Raw genomic sequence first — 27,599 nt, 5'->3', positions numbered from 1 at the left:
TTTAAAAAGGATAGAACCTGCAGAGCGCTGTTGTGACTACAGTAAGAAAGATCGATTGATACTGGTCTTGTGTCTGACAAATACCTTTAGAAAAATAACAGAGGTGTTAAAGAGATTTATTAAATAAAAAAGTTAATTTACCCAACAGAGCACAGGCACAGAAGTCGTTCACACACACTGCAGAAGCAGAAAGACACTGTAGTCTTTTTCGTTTGTGTTTAAGATAACCACACTGCACACCAGTATGACCCATTCCGCCTGGTTTGCAGAAAACTTGCTCACTCAAGAGTGTGCAGTTTTCTAGTTATTACATATATCCCCTTAATAGTAACGGAAAGAAGTAATTTCTTTAAAACATTACAAAGCAAGGCATGCCAGAGGAAGACACAGAATGCCTCTGAATTTCAACCTTACCATACATAAACAGAATGTAACCTTTCTATGCATCACAGTTAAACAAGGGAAAACTCAAGGAAAATTAACACTTTCACTATGGTTTAGCCATTTAAAACCAACTTAAATGCAAAAGTCAAATCCAGAAGAAACAGGTGCTTGTTAGTTGGTGAATTACGGAAATGTATTTCTAATTCATGTTTCCAAAGGACATAAATAAAAGACCTCAACTAGAACAAAATCTGGAAAATTGTTCAGGGTCTCCATGGAATGTAGTTTGCAGGTTTTAATTCCTATGCCTCTGACCTGAAAGAAGGATGTGTCTGGGCATACAGAGTGCAAAACTGAGGGCTTAACCTCAGTATTAAACTGTTTTAATGCTTCCTTGCATACATGTTGTATACTTTGGAATTAGAAAACAGCACTTCCTGGCTCTTCTAGGAAACTAGGAGAACCACTAATTTATCACAATTAATAAAAAGATAACATAATCGATTTTTCAGAGTTCATAGGAAAATACTGTTAGGAGAACTTGCCTCTTCCAGAACTGAGTGCAGAGTACTATGCCCAAGCTGTTTTACTTTCAGCTTAGGTTTCTCTCTCAGCCCAGCAGTACCTGTTCTGCTCTCTTACTTCAACTGGATAGCTTATGTACTTTGCATTTTCATGTATTTTTCTCAGTGCCCTTTTTGCACATAATTAACATCCACTTTACAAAAATCTGTATTTTTCAGATTACAAGGAAGCATCTTCTACACTCCTCCTCTGCCTGTACACACAGAGTTCCTACTTGACTGCAGTTGTTTAATAGCAACCACCCCTCTCCTCACCTCCTATCCCCAGTATTCCTCATTTTTGAAACCTGAGATGGTCACCTAAAATTTCAGTTCATATGTGTAAATGGTGTGGACAAGTGTAATATAAGAGCATCTGGTTCATTAAGTTATCTGGTTAAAGAACATTCAGTATGAAAGAAATAACAAACACACAAACATTGTGAGCAAGCCGTTAAGAGAGAATGAGAACCAGAAGGCTTCAATCACAGATTGACGATGTTAGAAGAGGCAGAGGATGGGGAGGGGCTGCTGGCAGTACCCTTGTCTAGCTGAGCACTTGCTCACAGCACTCCACATTATCTCCTTAGAGCATCTTCACATAAACCATACAGAAAAATGTGTACAATGTACTGTTTTAATGCTGTAAGTTCATAGATTAAAAAAAATTTACCACTTAGGAAACCCACGTAGGACAGGTCTGTCTCCCATTTGAACACATCTAACAGAATTCTACTCACTGAGATTCAGGACCCAATCTTTAATCATTACTACAGTCTGCACCACCAGTGATGTTATGATTAGTACATCAAACAAAAATAATAATTTACCACAGCCATTTTTATATTGGAAAGAAGCTGCTTCCATCATTTGTACTCAGACAAATGGCACCAAATGTATTGTAAAGGCTAAACATATTAACATTTCATTTTTAAAAGTGACATAGAGAAAGGTAAGGTTTATGCAAAATCATGCAGCCTTTTCTCATCATGGCTGGTATCAACCACACTAAGCATTTAAGTACTTTCAGCTAATGCTGGAGTCCACATTTTCTCCTGCCATTACTGAAGCTCCATTTTGTTACTGATTTCTGTGTTTCAGTTACCACTCTCCACTTTTATCAGTTCTTTGATGATGTGTAAGACCTTGTCATCTAGGAAGAAAACAAACAAACTGAATGGGAAAAAACAAGCTTAAAAATTGATTCCTAAAACCCAAGAATATCAGAAGTATAGTTCTCAGCAACTTAAAATTATTATGTTGTAGGTTATGCAAAACTCTAAAGCCAGACAAGTGCTTCCTGTTTATGAAGCAAGAGGGCAAACAAGTACGTCCATAGTACATGATTAGGAAGTTTACAGAATTATTTAATAACCTAGTTATGGCCATTTCGGTATTTCAGAAGAGACTGCGAAAGTTACAGGTTAACTACAGACACATTAGCATACAGGAGCTTCTTTTCTTCCTCCCACCTACAATACTCTTCTGAACACCCAGTGTTCAAATTGGGCCTCTCTATTGCTTGCTTTGGGGCCAATATGCAGTTCCCCATCATTAACCTAAATTGTGAGACAACTTGCATAATGCTTAAAATTCAGTGCCTGAGGTTCACCACAATCTTTATTCAGAGATGCATACTTCACTATTACTACATTACTATTTTAAATAATGTTATCAGGGATATCTTTAAAACACCCCACCAGCTGTGCAGATCGTATGTCTGGGGTGAGCTACATAGTATATGTAGGATTAGTAATAACTTTTTGGACGTCTCTCAAGATAATGAAATGATACACAAATCACACTAACCCTTACTGCATGAGAATGCAGTGTTCTCATGCTTCCCCAAAGTTGCCAGCTCTATTTAACGAATAGTAATTTCAGCAATGCAGAAATAAAGTTACCTTCAAGTGACATTTTAGGATTTTCAAGCTTCTTCTTTAAAACAGACTCAATGAGAACCCTCAGCTGTTTAAAAATTACTGCTATCTTTACAGGAGCCTATAAAGAACAGAAGACAAACATTCACGTTATTCAGACATTTAACACCAAAACATAGATTATTACCTTACCTATAAATAGAATTTTAATATACCTATGAACATGATGCATATTTTTTAAGCATATGGACAGTGTACTCATGAAATGACTGGGCTTACATTATGCCCTCTTAACTTTAAGCACTTGTTAGTTGTAACATCACAGCCTAAAGAACAGAAGCTCAGAATGGTAGCTTGGAATATGTTCCCATATATATGATGAACAACCAGCATATGGTGAAATTATTAATTACCAGTATCCTACTTACTCTAATTGCCTTTCTTTTTTTCTCCCGAAGTATTAAAGTACAAATTAATTTATACCTGATATGCAATGCCTACACATTTTCCCCCGGGACATCTGCCTGGCCTCCTGAAATGCTGCAAGTTCCTCCTGAGGAAGCTGTCACAAACCTCTCCTAAATCTCACTAGGAACTTGGATGACTACACCTGAACCCTCTCCCAGGAATCTTTCATTTTATCCCTCCTTTGCTATTCCAGTCTTTATTTCATCTATGTAATGCCTATGGTACAGAAACTAGCTATTATAGATAAAGCACAAATTGCAACATATTCTGCTTCGCATCTCAGTAGAAAAATAGAATATTTAGTCAGCCCAGCAACCACACAACCTGTAACTTCCCAGGGACCATAAAAGTTATCCAACAAATTCACAGGGTAGCTGCTTTTAAATATTCCATATTCATGATATTCAGTGAATTCAATTAGCTGGTCACTTGCCTGCATCAGTAGAGTGCAAAAAACTAGAATATTTTGTAGCTTATAGTCTTCTTTGAGTGTAACAGGGCCCAAATGGGCACACAGAGTTGTGACAAGTAGCTGGCAAGCCAGCAAAAGTCAATGTTGGCTATTTAACAATTCACAAAGAATTTGAGCACATCACCAATTTTTCTTTTTCTTTAAAAATACACTAAGAAAAATTCAGTTTTCCCACTCACAAATAAAACTTTTCCACCTGAAAGAAAAAAAAACCCAAACAGAATCAGCAAACAGCCCAAACCCAAGCAAACAGGTATTTCCTCCATTTGGAATTTTTTCTTTACCAAATAATTCTGTTTGGGCTATCAAGCAAAATAATTAGTATTTTAAAGATAACTATGTACTTACATGATTATAAGACTGTAGAAAAGGGTACCTAAAATAGCACACTTATGTTTTCAGTATCAGCTCTATAAAACATAGGTATTACATAATAGTCTACATTCATTTCCAACACCTTTTCTGAAAGAACACTAACTTTCTCCACGAAGGAACCGATTTGTTACAAGCCACAGATTACAAACCTGTCAAGTGAGATTTGCTAAGACTATAATTTCCTTTAATTCTCTCCTTCCTTATTCCCTCGTCTTCATCCTATGTATACAGCTTGCACATCAACTTTGTAATACAAAAGCCCATGAAACCACAAAAGGTAGTTATCACTCCAGCACACCTGAAAATGGATCCAGCCATCAACTGTCAGGAGGCGTTCCCGATGCTGCACTTCTATATCCCCCCCAAAAAGCAAAATGGGAAAGGGGGATATTAAAGTAGTCTCTCTCAAATACACCTTAGCGTACCTCACCTGCATGTGAACAAGCAGAAGCATTAAAAACAAGAAACCTGAAGCCACATAAAATCTGTGACAACATATTTGATTGCTACTTTTAAAAGCAAAAAAAAAAAAAAAATACTTTTTTTCCTTTTAAAGTTCCAGTTAACATAAATCACTCTACACAGAACAACTAAGGGCAATTTGTCTGTCCTAGACAACATGAAGTAAGTCACCTCTAAGCAAGTGACAGGCTTATGTGATATCAGGGCATTAGCTAAAGCCATAGTTTTCTTGTTAAAATTCAAACAGAAAGATAGTGTTAACCTAGTGCTGTTCAGAAAAGAGACATCAAAATTAATAAACATACTGAAATAAGAGACAGGTAAAACTCTTGTTACATATTTTTATTAGCAGCAGCTGGTTTGTCAATCTATCTATCTCAATACACACAAATGCATAAATGTGGGCACACGGAGAAACTAATAAGGTCAGCATATGCTATTTCTGAATCTGGAGCCTACCACAGGTAACAATGGAATGGTATGAGAAGGAGTTGCAATCAGAGGAAAGGAAACAAAAAAAGTGCATTTTCACAAAGAACTGCAGGCTTTTTTTGTTCCACTGTTCTTAGAACAACCTACCTACTTTAGCTGCTGTCTTGTCCTTACACTACAAGGTTATTGGTGGCAGAGAATATGTTACACTGGTGTGTCTTACTTAATATTAGAGGCCCAACTCCATTTTAACACAAATGATCAGCTACACCGATTATTTACTTACCTTCTCCTGGTAAAGGAGCCATCCATATGTCTGTAAGTCTCGATTTACAGAGGAGGGATGAACCTGTGCTTTACCTTGAGCAGTTTCTACCATACAAGCCAGCTTCTCTGTAATATCCACAGACTTTGTATATATTATTTTTCCTACGTTGTCATACAGTCCTGCAGTCAACACAGCTTTAAGAAGAGCTATTTCATGGAGAGAAAGGGATTGACTGGCTCCATTTCCACTCCATCCACGTTGTGTTGTAGGTGCTGTGAACCCTGCTGCTCTGACCACCCTTATGAGTTCTTGCTTCACATCCTGAAATTAGTAACGCATTAGTAAAACTCAATCTAAAAAAGAACATACTCCACTCCATCAGTTGACATTGACAACTCCATCCCAAATACTCATGCCCTCCACAAAAATACCTCTACTAGAGATATTCTATGAGAAAACCACTATGAGAAAAACATTGTCTGGAATACAGGATTAGATACATGGTATTACATATACTTCAATTACTCAATCCCTCACTTCTGCACGAAAGATCCACTTCTGCACAAAAGATCCACTTCTGCTTAGGCAAACTCAATCACCCAAACTTAAACAGGAAATATGTCTTATTTAAAAGATTTTCTCACAAAAAATAAAACTCCATTTACATTAAGTTTGTGGCTAATTTTTCAAACTGTTAAAGAGACCTGTATCAAGAGATCAATACAAGAATAACACAATCTAAGCATTTTAATCCATAGGGTTTGATTTTCTAGAGGACGTAAGGACTAGCTTCTCCAACGGCAGAGACTACAAAGATGTATGCCAACAAAGTGTGCATATCAAAACTCAAATGAAGACACAGCTACCTCAACTGAGGGTGTGCATTTCACCAGTCCCTGGCATTCCACTTGGTTTTGTCTGGTCCAAATAGTAACTGTGATGTATCACATCTTTAAAACAGAGTAAGATTTTCAGAAGGAAATTTTAACAAAACTTTAGCATGCAGAGTACAATTATTTGGTTTACCTCCAGAGTTAACAGGGAAGTCCTACTGAGGAAATTTCTTCTGCAGTAAGTCATTTCAGCACGATACCCCCCTTCTTGTCGAGCTCTTTTCCACCTAAGGAAAAAAATCCTGTCTCACTACAGCAAAAAGAATCACATCAAGAGTATAACATTATGAAAGTGGTAGTAAGTTAAAAGGCAATACTGTGTTCTGGTCAGCATTTACCACTCAAAACAAGAAATAAGTGGCATTAACGAAGATGAATGCTTTAGGTCTAAGAGCACTTTGGAGAATATGCCCAGAATGTAAATTTGGCAGGTTCTAACAGAAATACACAGTAAATTTCGCTAAAAAATTACACACTTTTGTCAGTCTTTTCAGTTACACAGAATTCAGACATGGCTTTTAAGACTTGGTCTTAAAATTGCCTAAAAATACAAAAAAATTACTTATGCCATTTTATAATACGCATTTCCTCAAATATGAAGTGTCCAGGTCAGCACACCACAAACCGCAAGCAAAATACTTTACATACTAAGCAGACTGTCGTGGTTTAAACCAACTGCTTTAAAATGTCTAAAATGACTGCTACTGCTGAACCCAGGACACAGACACAGTATACCTCTGTATGTGTGCAAGCATAGTTAAAAGAAGTTAAAGAATGAGGTACTAAGCAAGCTTCTCTTTTGTGTTGCAGTATTTGGCAATCTATTGTTGTTCTGAAGAAGAAAGCTTCAGGTGCAACCAATTCAAGATAAGATACTTGTGAAGGATTCTTTGCAGAACTGCATTGCTTAGGTGTAATTTGCATCTGGCCATAAGCACAGGAGAATTATCACTCACCCTAGGTAAGCATTGTAGATTGTTATATGGTCTGAAACTGCCATTGCTAGAGATGATTTTGCAAGATCTGCTTCATCTTTTCGACCAATTGGTGTGGTAAATGGGGATTTTTCTGTCATAACAGCAGCCAGAGTTGCCTGCAATTAGTAAATGACACACTACTTAGAGTATCATTGTTACTGTGAAAAAAAATTTAAAGCTATTTTATGATAAACCTGTATTCTTATAATAAAATACTCTTATCTTCTACCAACTCTCAAGGAAAACTTACCACCATAAGAATTTCTACATGCAATTCAGAACTTACATTAAAGACATTGCTTGCATAGCACCTTATGTAAAAGGCTAGAAAAAAAAAAGTTAAATCTCAAAGCCCACATGAAATGGTTTGTCAGATGACAGAGCAATTCCTGATATGATACAGTCAAGGTCAGATTAAACAACTACTTTATATTACACCACATTAACATGAGATGCCAAGAGAACAAAAGAATTTTAACTTTGTTTTCAGCAACTAACATTTCCTCCTAATTTGCAGTGAATTAATTAGCTGAAAGTGTAAACCATTCCACAGTCTTCATATGGTATGTTACTGTATCAATTAATTCGCAATAACTTTACATGAGCACGTTCCTGGTCCACAGACTGTGGGCAAATTCAGATTGGTGTAACCAGCATCACAGGACTTTTTCTGTAGGTGTCATATTCCCTGGGATGGTAACAGACAGAACTGGAGACCAAGTCTGACTATACCCTTCCAAATAGTACCTAGGAGTTTAGAATCATAGAATCATATAGGTTGGAAAAGACCTTTAAGATCATTGAGTCCAACCATAAAGAACACATAGATTGTTCCCCCCTGTGATGTCAAGCTGCAATCACCTTAGAATAAACATTTTGACTTCTTGCATCATTCCTTCAAAATACCATGTTGCAAGAAACCAGATTAATTGTAAAGAGTTAAGTATTGTTAAGCATTTCTATACTTTTTAAATTTTTTTTTTCTTACTCACCACAGGATCCAAACAGCCAAATATAGCACCAAATATAAGCATTTTGCCAATCTTTACATTGACAGGAAGGGCTGCAAGGTGCTGGCCCAATGGCGTCAGCTTGGGCTCATTTAACAGACAAGCTCCAATCTTTCTCAATAGGTTCATTGCATTACCAATTACTTGCTGCTGTGGTGGGTCTAATGCTCTGGAAAGAAAATCTTCAGGAGATCCAAGATTGCATTTCTGTGGAATAAATTGGCATGTATTCCAATATAAGACTTTATTACAAAAAAAACTTCCTATAGCAGCCACAAAGGAAACCAGAAAGCTATGACTGCAATTAAAAGCCTGCATTCCCTCCCCTCTACACCAGCCTCTCGGTTCCCAGAACACAGATGCACCCCACATTAGGTTAACAAAGCCTACCACTGACCAGAGAAGCATGTTATCAATGGTCACAATTAGCAGGAGACTCTCAAACCTGATACAGTGGAGCTCAATCTAGCACTAATTTGCCAGGTTGCTACGTTTTCCCATGTGTATCCTGCTCACTCAGGACAAGGAGAGAGGAAATGGAATTGCTTCCTTAAACAGAGATCAGTTTGAAGGCTATTTAGCTAACTTCCAATTACTCTGAGATAAAGTGGAATAGTATAGTATGCTATTTTCCATCAGCATTGTGCTCTGGATTTTTCAGCAAACATGTACTGCATTCCCTCTGCCCTGATAGGAGAAGCCCCACTAACTACAAAGGATTAGGGCTCTCCTAGCAAACCTCTCTAGCTAACAAGGTCAGTAACTCCAAAAACCAAAACCACACAATAGTATGAAGGTGTAATTCCCTCACAGGCACATCTAATATTTTCAGCTAACAAGGTCAGTAATTCTAAAACCCAAACCATACCATAATATGAAGGCATAATTCCTCCAAAGGCACACGCAGTATTTCTGGAACAGAGTATTCCATGAAACTTTCAAACCTGCAACATCACAGAAACGTATAATCACAGATTGTCTTTAAATTCAACTTAAAAACACAGGTTTCATATGCTCACTCTTTCAATATGCTCTTTTGAGGGGCAATGGAGGGGTGGCATGTGTTTTAACACATGGGTAAACTGTTCACCCTTTGAATTAAGGCATGTGTGGTAGCTTGCTTTTCACAAGAGTTTTAGGGAAAGTTTTCCCTTACAGAGGGAAAGGCAGCTAGACCTTGCTTTTCAAAACGAATTCTTGAAACGCATAGATCTCAAACTCAAAGTTTTGCATGTGGCTAAAATGACATGTCATTGGTTATTTCAAAATACTTCAACTGTTTCTTTGCTGAAAAGTTGCTTCAGACTTTCAGACAAGCAGGAAGTTTATTCCACTGCAGTAACAGAAACTAATTCTGCAGTGCTGTGTGATTTGGTATTTTCCCCTTCTCTCATCTCTAAAGATGCCACTTCAAAAACCTGCATATTTGTCTGATAAAAAAAAAAAAAAAAATCAAAGTTCAGGAAGCAAGCTTGGTGTAAATTTGATCCAGTATATGTTGTTAAAAAATAATCTTCTAAAATTCCTGGGTGCTGCATTTTTCCTTTAATTATGATTTTTTTTTTCCACATTCTACAGATACTAGAAGTTAAATTAACTTTTAAAAACATGAAACAAAATTACTATTATAACACTTCATTAATACAGTATTCAGCTTCTGGTTTTTGTTTGGTTTGGGGGGGGGGGTTGGTTGTATTTTTGGTTTGTTGGTTTTGTTTTGGTTTTTTGTGGAAGTTTTTGGTTTTGTTTGGTTTTTTTTTCCCTCTAAGTTTACTCATTCCAGTTTGCAATAATTAAAGTGAATTTCAACAAAATTTGTTTTTGCAGAGAAGAAAAGATATTTTTATGATTTACAAAAGCTTGCTAAGTTTACTGTACCTTTCTCTTGTGTACATTCGGAAGCAGAATCCATCTCTAACACGCCCAGCTCTTCCTTGTCGCTGCAGAGCACTAGCTTTGCTAACAAAGGTCTCCTCTAGGGAACTCATCTGACTACTTTCATGATACCTTGAAAATTGCAAAGCAAGTGTCCATTCAGACTTCAGAATTAAAATTTTGATGTATACGTCACTTAAATACTGGCATATTGATAATATATCTAAATACAATTTATTTGAAAATAATGGTAGTTTTGAAAACTAAGCATACCTAAGCAGGATCTAAACCAGACTTTAGATCCAAGGTTCTTAGTGAATTGTATCCAAAGTTATATGACTAAGGGAAGCGTATAAATTGGAAAACGAAACAGCTATGTATTATAGAATCCTAGAATAGTTTGGGTTGGAAGGACCTCAAGATCATCTAGCTCCAACCCCCCTGCCATGGGCAGGGACACCTCACACTAAACCATCCCACCCAAGGCTTCATCCAACCTGGCCTTGAACACTGCCAGGGATTGAGCACTCGCAACCTCCCTGGGCAACCCATTCCAGTGCCTCACCACCCTAACAGGAAAGAATTTCCTCCTTAGATCCAATCTAAACTTCCCCTGTTTAAGTTTTAACCCGTTACCCCTTGTCCTGTCACTACAGTCCCTGACGAAGAGTCCCTCCCCAGCATCCCTATAGCCCCCCTTCAGGTACTGGAAGGCTGCTATGAGGTCTCCACGCAGCCTTCTCTTCTCCAGGCTGAACAGCCCCAACTTCCTCAGCCTGTCTTCATATGGGAGGTGCTCCAGTCCCCTGATCATCCTCGTGGCCCTCCTCTGGACTTGTTCCAGCAGTTCCATGTCCTTTTTATGTTGAGGACACCAGAACTGCACACAATGCTCCAGGTGAGGTCTCACAAGAGCAGAGTAGAGGGGCAGGATCACCTCCTTCGACCTGCTGGTCACGCTCCTTTTGATGCAGCCCAGGATACCGTTGGCTTTCTGGGCTGCGAGCGCACACTGAAGCTGGCTCATGTTAATTTTCTCATCAACCAGCACCCCCAAGTCCTTCTCCACAGGACTGCTCTGAATCTCTTCTCTGCCCAATCTGTAGCTGTGCCTGGGATTGCTCCGACCCAGGTGTAGGACCTTGCACTTGTCATGGTTGAACTTCATAAGGTTGGCATCAGCCCACCTCACAAGCATGTCAAGGTCCCTCTGGATGCCATCCCTTCCCTCCAGCATATCCACCGAACCACATAGCTTGGTGTCATTGGCAAACTTGCTGAGGGCGCACTCAATCCCACTGTCCATGTCAGCGATGAAGATGTTAAACAAGACCGGTCCCAACACCGATCCCTGAGGGACACCATCGTTACTGGTCTCCAGCCGGACATTGAGCCATTGACCACAAGTCTTTGTGTGCGGCCATCCAGCCAGTTCTTTATCCACCGAGTGGTCCATCCATCAAATTGGTATCTCTCCAATTTAGAGAGAAGGATGTGGTGTGGGACAGCGTCAAACGCTTTGCACAAGTCCAGGTAGATATCTTATTTCCCTGGCCATTCAAAGTTATTCTAACATTCTGTAGTACTTTTCACATTTTAAATGGACAAATAATAATTTCTAAGAACTGAGATAGTATAAAAAGGATCTACTTTATTTTGAAACCAGTTAATCATGGTTCTCCACATTTATGAGATCTCCCTTTATTGTTCTTCACACCATCTCAAGACCCAAAGATTCATCCCAAACTTGGACCTAAACTGCAAGCTGATTACTGAGCTCAGCACATTTTTCTTTTTGTCCAGAACTGTACTTTAATAAGGATACACAAACTTCTTGCAGTACTAACCTCAAATATTTATAGTAATCACAATATGATTGATGAAAATAAAAAACTCACCTATTTTCTTTTGTTCTCCCAGTATCAATTACAAAAACAACATCTGGTATTGTAATACCTGTCTCTGCTATATTGGTTGCCAAAACAATCTGAAAAGAAGTAAAATACATAAATAAAAAAAATTACAGAATGTCTGCCTAACAGTTTTCATCCTTTTAATCAGTATTACAGAGTGAGTTTGGTTGAAGCTTTTTACCCATGTTTCCTTTTGTCAGAGCATTAAAATCTACACAACTTGGAAAATGGTTTAGTCTTCTTCAATTACTGAAGAATCAAGAGTTAAGGGACAATTTCGTGTTCACTTTCCCTTTTAAAACCCATCAAAATACTAGTTAGTACCTGCCAAAATTGATCAACTTTTAATTCAACAGTTTGGCAGCATGTACTATTTTCCCAGATAAAAAGCTATAGTTACTGGTTACCGATAATTAAAATACGGGAAAGCAACAATTAAAAAACTCTTAGAAAAATAGTATGTTTAAAAATTTGCCTGATTACTGTCAAGGTTTCCACAGCATGACAGATTCTATATGTTACAGAGCACCAAATTAGAACTGTTCCTTCGCAGCGAGAAAACCACAGGAACAACTAGTTGCTGTGTAATTCTGTGTGATTAGATTTTAAAGCAATTCAGAGTTGCACCCACAGTAAGTTTCTCCTTTCAGTGGTGAACTTTGCCTTTCTAAATGTATCATACCTTTCGAATACCAACAGGAGGTATCGTAAATGCAGCTGCTTGATCTTGAGTTGAAAGAACAGAATGCAAAGCTATCAACCTGTGCCTAGAACAAGAAATTAACACTAATAAATATATATTTACTAAATTAAGACACATTAAAAAATGAGACCAGAACAATGACAACAGTTTGCCATTGAAAAAGGATGAAAGCAACAAGAATTAGTAACTTCAAAGACGAAAATTTTGTATGATTAGGTAAAAAAGTCTGATTCAGCATTTGTTACAATAACAAGAAAAGCTAACACCATTAGTTTTTAAGTGTTCTCCTCTTGATAGTAATGCAGGAAAAATACACTACTACCACAGAACTAGGTTAACTGACAGAAATAGACCAGCAAAAAAGGGAACGAGATGCCCATGAACCCAAGTTCTTTACATTATGCTTCCAAGGACTATTACTGAAACTATTTATAGAACTATATATACATGAAACTTCCAGCCTGAGTAATAAAAGCCTTCAGAGATGGGACAGCCACAGAAGTTTGTATTTTCCTTCTCTTCAAGACCTTGACATCTCAGTCCACTTATGAATTTTTAGAATTTGACTGCGAATGTTCTTTTTATGCCATCATGTTTCTAACTTTTTGTTACCCACAAAATAAATTTCGAAACTATCTGTCACTACAACACTATGCCTTTTCATCTTGGTAGATTATATTCTCTGGATCTATACTCAGGAAGTAGCTACTTCCATGTAAACAGTAAGCCAGAGAAAGCTATGTCCCAGACATGGCAGCTTCCATACTCTAAGAAGTGGAAAAGAAGTAGTCCAGTGCTTTGTGATTAAGCAAGCTTGTTGAAAAACAAAAGTCAGAAGAAAAAAGTTACTGTACCATTCCTAAGCATCTGTCATTTTTGCCTGTGTAATTTTTTGATAAAAGTACATCTATAGCACAAACAGCCCTGAGGTATAACTGTTTCTCTCCAACATACTGATTAAGCTAAGCTATTAACTTTATAGAATGTATCGGCATTACCTGTCACGCAAGTTAAATCTTCTGTCAGTTGAAATGAGATCATACAGCTGCTGAATATGGGCAAGGCCTGGTAAAAAGATCAGCACAGCACCCTCAATGTTCTTGAACTGGGGACTTCTGTCTGGAAAGTTACAGTGCAGGCACATAGTTAAAACAAACATGCATTTGCAAACAGTTTCCCTGGAAAAAAGAACTAATTCTGGTCTCTGTGGTAAATGCTTTTTAGGATGTTCCATGTAAGACTGGGGTAAAGTACTTGATTATCAGGAGAAAGCACTGGAAAACAATTCCAAAAGACATCCCCAAGTGTATAAACTTCTTAAGTAGACTGTACCCAAGTATGCAAGCAACTCCAAAATGAGCTCAAGGTTGATCTTGTAAGGGTTCATATAGAAGATAGCCTGCTGTGTACGACTGCTATACTTTGCATAGTAGGGAGCCAAATCGATACCAGATCCAGACTGGACTGGGACATACTCCTAAAAAATAAAAGCGGGGAAAAAAAAAATAAAAATCATATTCTCAGTGTTTTAGAAGGCAAGACAACAGAAGTCAAATTGTCACTCATTTAAATTTAGGTTTCTTTAAACAGAGATTGAGACAAGACATTTAACTGATTAACTTCCCACCAAAATCAGTGTGAGTAAGATTAAATCCCATCTACATAACCCATGTGTAAGTATCTACTGCAGTTAGACAACACTCCAGATTTAAAACATAAACAAAAAATTAAAGTCTGTCCAAGAAGTGCTGTACATACAGTCTGTTTTGCAAATGAAAACAGTTCCCAGAACCACACATGTGGCATCCAATTGGTATCAATTCAAAATGGAATTAACAGTGTGGCTAGTATCCTTTCAGAACTCCTATTATATTCTATATAATATCCTTCCTATAGGAAACCAGTGTCCTCTTTCTCCTCTCCCTCACCTTCCTCAACTAAAGGTTGCAATGAAAGTTAATAGTTACTTAGGTGGTAACTCCTGCCATGTTTTGGAGCAGAAGAAAAGGGAAAGGAAGGAAGAATCAGCAGAACATGCAAGCATTTAAATTTTCTATAAACGCCTTACAGACACATACTCAGCATTAGGCTTCTATGCCTAATGGCACTATTGTAAATTATCTCGTCATTAATCAACACACTTAAAGAAGTTTGCCACCACATATCCTTCTGTACTGAAGGTTCAACAGAAATAAGCTACAAAGATTGAGAAGCACTCGGAAAAGCGCTTGGGCTTCAAGTAAAGGATGCTGTTGTGATGTGTGGGGTAACTACCACTATAGGAGGAGAAAAAAAAAAAGAAAATAAACAGAAAAGTCAGTGGAGCACATGACAACATATTTTTCAATGTATGTGTCGATGTCTGACCATGCCAAGCTAATAACAGTAATGCATACATTTTGAGGGAGCAAGTCTGAGCAGACAGGTAGATAAATAGCCTACATCAGATGGCATTTCTATACAATTCCCTTTAAGAATTTTGATCCAAAAGCACACACAGCTATCACTACAGATTATCTACAATATTAACCACAGCCTATTAAGCAGAAAATCTCTATGCAATAATCTCATGCCAAATTGGAAGATTTTGGGAGGTTTTCCAGCTAAAAGGACATGGCCTTGTCTCTTCAGGTCTTAGGTTCCCTACTTAGCAGAATTATCTGGGAGAAAAATGTTACATGCTCTCCCCTTTAGCTGCTGCTTATAAATGTAGAGCTAGGAATCTGTACAAGAGAACTCAATGTCAAATCAAGATGACTATAAAGGAGCTGTAAAAACTAACAGGGTGCAGTGTTAATAAACATTTGTTTTCCATTATAGGAGTGCCATTGTGTTTGTTTTATCAACTGGAAGAATATTTGCTACTATACAATCACATTTAATAAAATGAAAATTATAAAATAATTAAAAATACCAAAATTTCCAAGCCAAAACTAGAAACACCTATTTTACCTGATACTTTGTGGTGCCTCCTCCTTTGCTAGCAACATTTATTGTTACTTCTTCCTCCTCCTCCAAGAACTTCTGACAATATTCTGAGTCTTTCTCCAGGACATAGCCTGTTGCTTCAATTACATCTTCAACATGGAAAACCTTTGGTGAAAATTTACAGAAGAAATACAAGGCATGTTAAAAACTAATCAGCAGCTTTTCCTTTTTTTTTTTTTTAAAGCTTATGTACATGTCATTCCCTTCTCTTTCAATGTTGTAATAGCTCCTGTAAATTTCAACTTAAACTTTCATGCAATTTCTGAAAAACTAAACTTAGACCTGCTACAAGTTTGTTAATGCCGCTCCACATGATCGCTAAAATTACCTTTACCACAGTCTGTAAAACATGCACAAGAAATGTATGTAAGAGTATAATGACAGCTGCATGGCAGTGGGGGAATTCTTTAGTGCTTTCCTTTCTATGTAGGTTGAACAGAGAAAAATCTGTCACTGATGGATTGACTTAAATCAATAATAAATCCATCAGAAAGAACAGTACGAGTTTGTAATTCAAAGCACTGAAGCTATTTTGTATTTTCGAGAAAGAAAAGAGTTAGAGCGCTTGAAACATATGTTTAAGATGTATTTTTGGTTAGTGATGTAGGTGTATTTTCTGTAGACATCAAACAAACGCTGTATGTGTCTACAAAGTGTCTTGCATAATCAAAGAAATATTTACGTACCTCAACAGGGTAACTCCTCCCTGAGATCCTTAAAATGGGACAGTGTGAGAAATAGCTGGAAAACTTCTCACTATCTACAGTAGCACTCATTAAAATCAGATGCAGGTCTGACCGCTTATGCAGTATCTCCTTCAAAATAACTAGCAAGAAATCAGACTGGACACTTCTTTCATGTACCTATAATTGGAAAAACGTATCTATAGTAAGGCTTTAGTACAACTTCAGACCAATAATAGCTATAGTTTGTGAAGACTAGTAAGAGCTGATAACCTCATCTACAACAACATGAGATATACTTGAAAGAAGACCATCTTCTTGAAGTTTCCGAAGCAGGACACCTGTTGTACAGTACAGTAGTCTGGTGGCTTCCCCTGTTCTGGATTCCATACGAATTTGATATCCGCACAGAGAATTCTTAAAAAAAAAGACATTAAAATGATTAACAACTTAAACAATTGTATACAAGCTAGAAATATTAAAAATTAAGTGAAACTTAAGCACTGTTAGATTCAGATAGTGCACAAGCTGGTAATTATATAGTACTGTGAGTAACTACCACACTGTTCTTTCATACACACATTTTCCTCTGTTAAGAAAGGGAAAATACACTGAAATCTACAAGTAAGTTTCTCCAAAGTAGCAAAGACCTGGTAAACTCAGGGTTCCTTTCAGGTTTCTCAGCAGTCCTCAAAAATATTTTTGCAGTAATACTAAAAAAAAAAAAAAAAAATCAAAAAAAAAATCTAACTGCCATAAAACACAGAGAACATTGTTTTTTTCTTCAAATAACAAAATAACTGATGTTGGAAAGCGCCCTATCAAAGCAGAGTTTCACTCAAAGCTAGATTGGATTTCTCAGAGCCTTAGTTTGGGGAGTTTCCTCTATCCCTAATGACAGAGATGCCAGATTCTCTGGGCAATCTGCCCCCTATTTGACCACCTCTTGCTCTGATCACCCTATAAAGATCTTAGAAAATATATACCAATACCCAGAGGTTCACAGGTGACAATCTGGAAAGAAACAGCTGACATAGAAAAAGCCCTTTTCAAGAGAAAATAACATCTAGTTATTTAGAAACAATGTTTTCACTTCCTACCAACAACCCAGTGCCCTGTTTTTGATGAAGGCTAGAAAAAAGAATTCAGACACATCCTACCTTTCCTCCTGGTCCTGATTCGCAGCCTAGCTCTTCACATACCCTGGTTGCCAGACTCACTGCTGAGATTCTTCGGGGTTGTGTGCAAACAATATTACATTTATTTGATCCTTCATCTAGCAACAAGTCTTCTAACAAGAAATGAGGCACCTGGGTACTCTTCCCACTGCCTGTTTCACCAGCCACAACAACCACTCTATGTTTTTTAAGAGTTTCTACAATGGAGTATTTGTGCTTAAACACAGGTAACTCCTGCCTCTCTGTCAGAAGCCTCTGGTATCTGGAAGAACTTTGTAGCTTTTTAAACAAAATCCTTGAAGGTTCCAAATTATCTGTGTCTGAGGTCTCAAGGGAGAGACTGCTGAAGTCCTCATCAGAAACCAAGTTTTCCCAGGAATCTTCAGGACCCTCAGATACTTTTGGCTGGTTTTCAGATTGCAGTTGCTGTTGTTGTTTGAGTTTGTTTAATAATCTAGCAATAAAGTTATCACGAGGTTTGTTCGTTTCTATCTTGTTTTCTTCTTCCTTTTTCTTTTCAATATCCCTCCATTCTAGCCAGACATCTCGGTAGGTGGGAGGCAGTAACTGATGAACTGACTTAAGACAGAAAAAGCAGGAAAAAAAGTATTACTTTATATACTGCTTAGCAGTATCACTAACATTTTATGCGTAAATCAACTCCAGCAGCAAAACATATGACAGAACCTGAAGAATACTAACTACAGAAACTATGAAAATAGTGATATAAGTATCAGTAACACACTTTTTATTTTCAGCTGGCTTACATTCTTTACATCACCGAAAGGAACAGTTTTACTATCAAAAAATCTCCTCCTGGTATGCCACAACACATACGCATGATTGTGGGTAAAAGCAGATAAACATGAAGTACAAGCAAAGAATGTAATGGTTAAACACTTCATTAAACTGTTTTTAGAACATAATTACAGATACTTTAACAAAGAAGTGCAGAAGCAGATTCCAGGCTAAGAAGAGGAATCATAGAATCATAGAATAGTTAGGGTTGGGAAGGACCTTAAGATCATCTACTTCCAACCCCTCCCGCCATGGGCAGGGACACCTCACACTAAACCATGTCACCCAAGGCTCTGTCCAACCTGACCTTGAACACCACCAGGGCTGGAGCACTCACAACCTCCCTGGGCAAACCATTCCAGTGCCTCACCACCCTAACAGGAAAGAATTTCCTTCTTATATCCAATCTAAACTTCCCCTGTTTAAGTTTGAACCCATTACCCCTTGTCCTGTCACTACAGTCCCTGATGAAGAGTCCCTCCCCAGCATCCCTATAGGGGATATTAGAATATTAGTTAAAATCTTACTTGTCCTTTGGTTAAATGATAGAGTGCCAAAGTAGCAGCTAGATGTTGTGCTTGCATGCTATCTTCTGTTACAATTGTAGGACACATTGCCATTACATCATCTGAAGATTTGATGATCCTGACCCTTGAAAGACAAATTCACACAGGCATTTCTCTTAATTTGTTACCTATATAAATAGCACATGCATTAATGTTTTTGTTTAAGATATAACAGTGAAATTCAAATAGAAAAACTAGGTAAAATAAACTTATTGTTACTCAGTAATATTTCATAGCCAAAAAACTTTAAGTTGCAGAAAATTTTCAGCAGCAGATTCCAGCAGTGAAATTGTGACTTTTTTTTTTTTTTTAACAAATGTCTCCACTTTCTTCAGAGAAGAAGTACTTACGTACATGCAGATCACTATTAAGATTAGTTGCTTTGGAAGGACTAAATATTGTGTGCTTGTAACTACTTAACATGTATTGAGATGACAGTTTATGATCTACTCAGCTGTAAACATGTGTTTTTAACAGATACATGCCAGTCAGACCAGCAGTCAGATTTCTTGTATTTTTAAAGGCATATTATATTAATAGCTTTTAACTTGAGCAAGACTACAGGTTCTTTTAACTTTGCTCATTCAAGAAGCATTATTCATTTGTAATGCCACATCCACTTATTTGCCTAGGATAATACTCTACTTGATACCACCATATTACAGATTCATTTTCTGAAAGGAATTTAAAAATTACTGTTACCGCACTGCTTTGATTACAAACTTACAGTAACTTCCAAGCAAATTTCTATCTTCCACTTTAAACAATCCCTAAGGGGTTTTGGTATTCATATGCTTAGAACATACGTTTTAATGTATTAGTTTGAGTAACAATACCAGAAGTTAGTTGTCCAAGTTTGTCTTGCAAGTTTGCTCCAGAACCTTTCATTCAGCAGTACAGAATGAAAAACTAATCCCATCTCTATGGCATCATTCACTAGCCTTTTATTTTTATGATAGTGTTCAGTCTAACCATTACTTTTGTAGAGCTATACAGAGTGAAATGCCTCCCTGCTGGACTATAACAAAATGAGATTTGGTTAAAACACATTATTATTCATACGAATCTATATCAACATGACCAGATCGTTATTTTTAAATGAACTAAAAAGAAAATGTTAAGTTTATAGGAAATACATACCTACATTTCCAGTATTTTCCAACTGGAACCTTTTCAAAAGTAGGATTTGGGCTCTTAGGAAAATTCTTCCTGCACCAGTCAATCAAAAATTGTTTCGGAGATTTACCAGTCCAGCTTCGAGAACTATAATCGAAATTTCTTATATCTAATGGTTCTTTCTTTTTCACTGCAAGAGCAAAAAGACACATTCTATCTCCTAGAATTTATTTTACCTTCCTCTGACAGCCAGGAAAGTCTTTCCCTCAAACGTATTTTACTAGAAGAGCAGTATTTTCTGAAATGTTCAGCAGAAATACACATACTGCTGTAACACAGATATTCCTGCTTGTCCCATGAAAGAATCCAGTAGGAAATAAATCACAGTATCTTGTTTGCCTTCTTTGACAGCCCAATAATTTAAGAACTCTAGTGAAAGTCTGGTCATCAGAAAATAATCTAACAGTTTAACGTTTGCGATGAAAACAGAGTAAAAAGATGGCATGAATATGGAAAGAGCAACTAGCCCTACAATTACAAAAAAAAAAAAAATAATGCTTTTAGATATGACAATATGGCAAAAATAGCTTATACATCATCTGATAAAACAAATACAGAGCCTTTAAAGCGAGCTCAGTCAGTGAGGTAGTCCACCTGCCTTTCCTACAATCATAGCTTGATGATGTAGCACTGCCACACAATACATACTAGAAAAATAAAAACTAGTACTGGAAATCTGTGGTACACTTCAAGCTTGTACTGAATGATTACCAACACACCTTTATCTTCCTTCGCAGCACCATCAGGTTTTTCAAGCAAGCTCAAATTCAAAGTGGTTTCTTGAGGCTGAGGAGAGGGAGTTTTTTTCTTTTCATTTTGTTGTTGGGTTGAAACCTTTATAGCTGGATTAAATACCGGATGTTCCTCCAGTATTGCCATTTCTGTCAGAGAGAGAATACAGCTTAAACCCACAGTTGCTTAGTTCTTTGAAATCAAAAGATCAATTATGAAATTGACATATATATAATGATATCAACTCATGCTGAGTACCCAAAACCAGAAATATTTAAACATTACTGACTTTTTAGAATTTGACCCGCATGGAAAGGACAGATTCAGGGAAGTCTGCCATTCACACACTGGCATGAAAGAAGATTAAATCTACTCAATCTGACTCAGAAATTTACTGGCCAAATAAATACGCAAGTCACAAAGAAAAACACAGATAATTTGCATAGCTCTACCTTGCTGAATTCTTCTTATTTTCTCTTGTGCTACCTTCTGGCCTTGCTTGTCTTTATCTTGCTTGGAGACGCTTGCTTGTTCTTTTGCTTCTGAAAGCTTAGCAGCCAGATGTACATACCTTTCATTCTATTTCAAACAATTATTGATTATAAGTTGAATATTGTATGCTTGTCGCTTCTAATCAACTTCATAATAAAGTGGAAGTTTTGTCCCTTATACCACGCTTACAAAAGGAGAAACTATTAGTTTTTATGGAACTAGCAGCCAAAACCGCTCATAATTTGATAGTCAGTTGCCTAATCTCATGAAGATTATGTTTCAGGAATTCTTCCTTTCCAGAACAATGCATTCAGTATTTTGAACCCAGTATAAAATGACAAACCCAAACAAAACCAACAAAAAAACCCCACCCCCTCTCCCTCCCCACAGCACCCCTCAAAAAAAAAAAAAAAAGCCAACACAAAAGCCCAAACCAAAGCAGGAAAGGAAAAAAAACTTAGGAAAGTAGAGGTTTCAGTATTTTTCCCTTCAGTAGCCCATAAATGTAAAAGTATATAATGTAAAAAAAGTAATAAATCACCCATTTTTAGCAACAGATCCACTACTTGCAGATGTACCAAATATACCAGGTTTCTAAAGACCCATGAAGTATTAATTTCTTACTGGGTCAAACTTCTCTTCATCTGTCTTTTTCACAGACTCACTGTTCTCTTCATCACTCTGTTGCTCAGCATATTGCAAAATCCATTCCTTCATACTCACTTCTTTTGCTTTCCCCACATTTGTCTCCTAAGAAGAGTAGTAGGTAAAATCACCAGTGCTTTTCTCCAGCAGTATTGAGGAAGTATTGCTTAAAACTACATAGAAAAACTAAGTTTTTGACACAAATAACTTAGAGCAAACTTTCCAAAGAGGATAAGCATCTCACAATATACTTCCATACATTGAACGATTATAACTGAATGTAAGAAAAAATTTTACAAGGAATATTTTCGATTTCTAGGTTTACAATTCAATAACCACAGAAATAAAACCACTGCAAGTACAGAGGCAAACTTAACAGAAGTTTGTAAAGAGGGCCATCTGCAGAAAAACAGAATGAACCCATTCCAGGAGAAAATGGAAGTATACTTGACCACAAAAATTAACTATGAAGAGCCTTCTAGACTTCACATGAAAAACGGTACCTTCAAAAGACTATTTCACTGAAGTTAAAATAATGTGAGTGACAATTATTAAGCATACCATATTTTTACAGGTTTTTTATATCAGTGTAGGAAGTCAATGCAAATTCAAAATTTTAGAAAACTTTGACCTCTCTTCCCTGTAGTAAATATAAATGAATTTCTCAGATTACCTTAGTTTCAGGGCCATTTTCTTTCTTTTTGGTATCGACTAAGTGAGGTGGAGGTTCACGTTGTGACACAGGAGAGCAAAATTTTGCTCTAGGTTTCTGTTGTTGTTCTTCAAACTGCTGGCTAAAACCTTCAGGCAAGGCATCTTCAAAATAAGAAAACCCTCATTTCACAGAATATGCCAACAGTAACTCCTGAAAACTTTATAAACTGTGTTGTGACCCAACTAGAAAAACATAAACAAAACCAGCATGCCTGAAATATAATCATTTAGATAAACCAGCATTTGTTTGCTGGACTTTGATAGAATTCTAAGATTAGGAAGGACAGGTCTACAAGACTCCATATGCTAAAAACCAATCAACCAAACCAAACCAAGCCAAATAAAATAAAATCCCAGAACCAGTCAGCAGAACATATAGTAAAGGAACACTATGATGAATACAGGTCTTAGCGAAACAATATATTCAATTACTATTATAAAGCATTCCTATGCCGGGGCAGGTCCTGTTACTCTTCTGTTAGAAAACCCCGTCAACTCCCTGCCACCATACTCACCATCAGGAAGGTTTAAACAGAGCCAGTCAAGTGCAGAGTGAAGATCACCACCATATAAAAGTGTATTTTTCATTGCCTCTTCAATGTGCTCAGTCTTAAAAGAGAATCTTTGTAAAGCCATGTATACATCCTAGAATCAGAAAATACTAGGATTTAGTCTAGAAATCTAATATGGGCTTGTAAACTCCTATTTTCTACATATCAGATAACTGGCATTAAACTGAAGTAAACAGCATAAGTTAATGTATCAGAAGGCCAAGCAGAAAATCCTGGTTTGCATACAGAGCTTATAATATTTTTATTGGAAATCAGTATTTATATGCATAAGTCTACACTCCAGCCTACGTACAGAATGCATTTTCTAGCTAGAAAGATAAACCTACAATTTTCCAGCCATACGGAACAGAAAACCGTAAGAAACCTAAAACACTCATATTAATCTCTGCCCTGATTAACACTCAGATTTTTGTTACTGAATGCATAAAGACTTACCTCACTTATGATCATATTTATCAATTCCACTCACTAATCACTACTGTAGCTACTGGAAAGCATGCTTCACTGGCTTGTACCAAATGCAAAAGCGTAGTGTGACACGATACAAATGAGGAAAAAGAAACTGTTTATTCTAAATGAACAACGGTCGGAGAACACCCCTTTAAACTCTACCTGTAGTTTCTTAGCAGTAAGTCTTCTGGAAATCATTCCTTTGTCATCATTTTGTTTTTTATGGTCATTGATTAAATTAATAATCCTTTTCTCCAAGTTACCATTTATCATTACCTGCACAGAGAAAATTAATTGATACAAAGCAAAACATTATAAATTTTTATCACATAATCAATGCTCTTCATCGCTAAGGGTATAAGAATGCAGAAATCTCTCTTGCAATTCAAATCCCAACTTTTACAGCTTTCTGTAAGTGCAGTACGTATTTCTCATGAAAGAGGCACTTTATCTTCTTTTTATTTTTGCAAGCTATGTGCTTTTACTCAAAATAAAAGAGTCAATTCCTCACTGCAGAGAGACCTGCCTACCTCTACAAGAAAACTTAGTATGTCATGAGAAATACTGTAAGAAAATTAAAAAGAAATCTAGTGGAAAGAAAAAGGCCCTTCTCCTCTGCTTATAAAAGCCAGCATAAAATAACTTGATCAGCAAGATACACCTGTGCCACTCTTTTTTTATCTGTCTTTAAAAGCTATTTTAATAAAATAATAATTGTTTTATTTTTGACACTTTTAAAACATGAACCCAGCTTTGTTCACTATTGAGGTTGTTGAATAAAACCTGTATTCTTCCTCTGACAGGAAGAAGAATCCGTATGCACAGTAAACACCCAGACACAACTCTTATTAGTCCTGCATGCAATATATCATTCACCACTTAACATAGATATTCTTCTGCCCTTAATTTACCCTGTTTCTTAAAGCACACTCAAAACCCCAAACATATCAAGCTCAAATCAATGTCTAATACACGAATGTAGTTTATCTGCATAATACTGAAAGACAGTTGCAGACATATTTACTCAGCTAAATGGGTACTATGAAAACCAAACTTACTTTATCTAAAGAAGATACTTACCTTAAGAACAGATTTATCCAGATTGGCAGCAGCACTGGAATCTGTTGTTGAACTAAAACTGTAAGTTTTTGGACCTGCAAATTGCAAATAAGCATCAACTATACAAGTGGAACACAGAAAACACTGTTTACAGTATGTAAAGCAGACCCACATAACACAGGTTAGCACAAATTTTACACTAATTTGACAGGAATATGCAGATACATAGCAAAAATAAGAATAATCAACTGTACAGAAAAGCTCTTAAATAAGGAATAACAAAGGAGAGTATGGCTCTGAGACAAAATCTAAAATCCCAAGTGACACAATGAGAGGAAACAGGATTGACTGCTCACTCTCATCACCAGAATATGAGTGCCAAATAGGTAAGCTAATGGCAGGTTCAGAACAATACTACAGAGTTTTTTGCTCTGATTGTTTAGGTTTGGTTGTGGGTTTGTTGTTTTTTTTTTAATTACAATGTGCATAGCTAAACTGCCACTAAAGCTGTGAACATAGGACATTTACTGAGGTCTGGTTAAGACAGAATAGTTTTATAGCACAGAAATCAATTTGGAAAGGCATTGAAAAACCATTGCTTCTAGCTCAGGAAGACTCTTAAGCCGTAACTGGTGGAGGATGGAAAAGTACCATACAGCAGTATCACCGTATGTCTGACCTGTTCTTACTTGGGTACCTGCATTTGGACTATCAAGGAAAGGGCACTGGGTTACAGAGGCTTTTGGTCAGATCTGATATGCTTATTCTTAAACACTTCTCGTTTAATTAGAAACTGTCAGAAAAAATACTAATTCACAAAGCTATTTATTGGCATTAGAATGACAACACACAGCCTGCTGATGGATTCCATCCTTTTCAGACCACACATACTGTTTCTTATACTGCACAGGTATAAAGAAACCAAGCAACCTCCCAGCATTCACCACCCTGCGAGGCTGTGTGCCACTCCACAGGGAGCAGTGCTGTGCTCCAGGAGGCACAGCTACCTCCCTACTTCTCAGCCACCTCCCTTCTTCTCTACCTGCCAGCAGGCAGGTTGGACAGGTCATTTCTTCTGGCTGCCTGCAGAGAGGCTCCCAGAGCCTCATTTACTGGATTAGGACAGCGTGTAGGTAACCATATTTCAGAATGTCCTGGTTTCAGCTGTAAAAGTTATTTCCCAGTAGCTGGCACAGTGCTGTGTTTTGGCTATAGTCTGGGAACAATGCTGATAACACACCAACGTTTTAGCTGTTGCTCAATGGTGCTTACCCTGATGAAGAACTTTTTGGTTTCCCATGCTCTGCCAGTGAGGAAAGGCACAAGAAGCCGGGAGGTTGCAGAGACAGGACACCTAACCCAAAGTACCCCAAATCCACATTATGTTGGTTTTGAGCACACATAGAATGAAACTCCACAAGGCAGGCTCACTACTAGTAAAGTGCCACACCAACAGTTGCCCCAAAAGAGCTACCAACAGTCTAATGATTTCTTGCAACTGACTCAATACCCCCAAGCCAACAAGGCTCATCTGCTCAGGGACGCCCCAGAAAGTGAGCCGGCCTAAAGCCCGTGTCAGAAGGGTTTAAGTCACCTGAGCAGATAAGCATGAGGCGGCCGCGACCCTTCTCGACACTCATTAACGCCAGACTTAGCACGCCTCCTCCCGCAACGCCGAGGCAGCCAAGCCACGCCCCCGGGGGCTCTCTGACAAAGCAGCCCCTCCGAGGGCGCCCCTCAGACGCCTGGACTCCTGCTCCTCCCCCAGGCACAGCCACCCCCAGGGCTGCCCAGCCGGGGCCGCCTCTTGCCGCGGGCCTGGTACCTTGCTTGACACGCGGCTCCTTGGAGGCGGGCGGCGGCCGCGGCACCGCTCTGGAGCTCGCCTCGGCGGCGGCGGCGGCGGCAGCGCCAGCCTCAGCGGCGGCTCGAGCGCGGGCGGCCGCGGTGGCGGAAGAGGCGGTGCGAGCCGCGCTCCCCACGCGCGACTTCTTGTTACGGCCGCCCATGGCACCCCCTACCCACACCGGAACCGCGCAGGCCCCTACATCCGGACACCGCGTATGGCTCCGCCCCCCGCTCCCGATTGGCTGTGCCACCGCCCTGCTCCTCCCATTGGACAGAACTCGTCTAGCAGGACGCACCGCCTCTGGGCCGCCTGGGTCATGCAGAGAGCGGGTTCCGGGTTGAGGGCCGCGACCGGCAGCGGGGCGTTGTGGGAAGGCTTGGCCTAGAGGCCCTTCCGCGCTAGACGGGGGTCACGGCGCTGCCGTGCTGGTGGGGTGGGACAGAGACCGCTGTCGGCATTGGGCCTCGCGTGGGGGTCCCGGCGCCGGCGGGCTCTGTTCCATCCCCGGTTTCAGTTCCAGAGCAGCAGCAGAAAGGATCCGGGTAAGGGTGGCTCCGAGAGGCAGTGTGGGAGAAGCGAACAAGATGGCGGACGCCTTCGGAGATGATCTTTTCAGAGTGTTTGAGCAGCCTGCCGCCGCATCTGCCGCCAGGAAGAGCAAGGCGTTCGTCATTGATGGCGTCAGGACATCGGGGTGAGGTCGCGGAGTGAGGCCGGAAGAGCTGGCCCTTGGGGGTATTCTGGCGGCTGAGCCTCGCGCCGCACTGCCGGGTGCTTCTTTTGCCACTTATTTTGCGTTACTGAACCGCTGCGGGGCCGGGGAGTCGGTGCAGGCTAACGGGTATGCTTACTGCGATCCCTGGCGCCCGCGCTCTGGCCAGCCCGGATGCAGTGGGCGACTGGGGAGCGCCGGGAGTTGGAGGCAAGCACATGCCGGAAGTAGTTTGAAGGCGCATGGCCGGTTGTACCCTAATTCAGTGTAATGACCGTTTCCTGTCAGATCATATTTTTTCTCTGAAAAT

The 27,599-nt window shown here is 38.6% G+C and overlaps 2 protein-coding genes across 5 annotated transcripts in view; one reads left to right on the top strand and one right to left on the bottom strand.

The window, feature by feature from the left end:
• Positions 1-100: 100 nt before the first annotated feature.
• DHX29 (DExH-box helicase 29) lies at positions 101-27,451 on the bottom strand. Of its 3 annotated transcripts, none has more exons than XM_065662294.1 (27): positions 26,873-27,451; positions 24,750-24,823; positions 23,832-23,945; positions 23,163-23,292; positions 22,607-22,749; positions 21,913-22,038; positions 21,249-21,375; positions 20,784-20,945; positions 20,029-20,194; positions 18,850-18,973; positions 17,507-18,103; positions 16,620-16,763; positions 16,350-16,526; positions 15,628-15,768; positions 14,008-14,152; positions 13,674-13,794; positions 12,655-12,739; positions 11,958-12,046; positions 10,063-10,191; positions 9,053-9,128; positions 8,167-8,391; positions 7,154-7,290; positions 6,331-6,424; positions 5,323-5,625; positions 4,441-4,572; positions 2,852-2,948; positions 101-2,100 (listed from the first exon to the last, which is right to left on the bottom strand). In XM_065662294.1, exons 3-27 carry the CDS (start codon positions 23,940-23,942, stop codon positions 2,045-2,047), a joined length of 3,837 nt encoding a protein of 1,278 aa, XP_065518366.1. In that variant the 5' UTR covers positions 23,943-23,945; positions 24,750-24,823; positions 26,873-27,451; the 3' UTR covers positions 101-2,044. The 3 variants fall into 3 exon arrangements, with proteins under 3 accessions (XP_065518366.1, XP_065518365.1, XP_065518367.1); XM_065662293.1 differs by lacking the exon at positions 26,873-27,451 and adding an exon at positions 26,554-26,739; XM_065662295.1 differs by lacking the exons at positions 20,784-20,945; positions 21,249-21,375; positions 21,913-22,038; ... (3 more) ...; positions 24,750-24,823; positions 26,873-27,451 and having other exon boundaries at positions 20,033-20,054.
• The window catches only part of MTREX (Mtr4 exosome RNA helicase), a 50,226-nt gene continuing 49,485 nt past the window's right edge, over positions 26,859-27,599 (top strand). Inside the window, exon 1 of one of the 2 annotated variants that reach the window (XM_065662298.1) lies at positions 26,859-27,271. In XM_065662298.1, the coding sequence (XP_065518370.1) occupies positions 27,162-27,271 (110 nt within the window). In that variant the 5' untranslated portion in view covers positions 26,859-27,161. The remainder of the gene's footprint in view (positions 27,272-27,599) is intronic. The other variant, XM_065662296.1, reaches the window with a different exon arrangement.

Source organism: Lathamus discolor, chromosome Z, assembly GCF_037157495.1.
Source record: "Lathamus discolor isolate bLatDis1 chromosome Z, bLatDis1.hap1, whole genome shotgun sequence".
Lineage (NCBI taxonomy): Eukaryota > Metazoa > Chordata > Aves > Psittaciformes > Psittacidae > Lathamus > Lathamus discolor.
The sequence above is the reverse complement of the archived record's forward strand: the minus strand, read 5'-3'. Positions and strand labels throughout refer to the sequence as shown.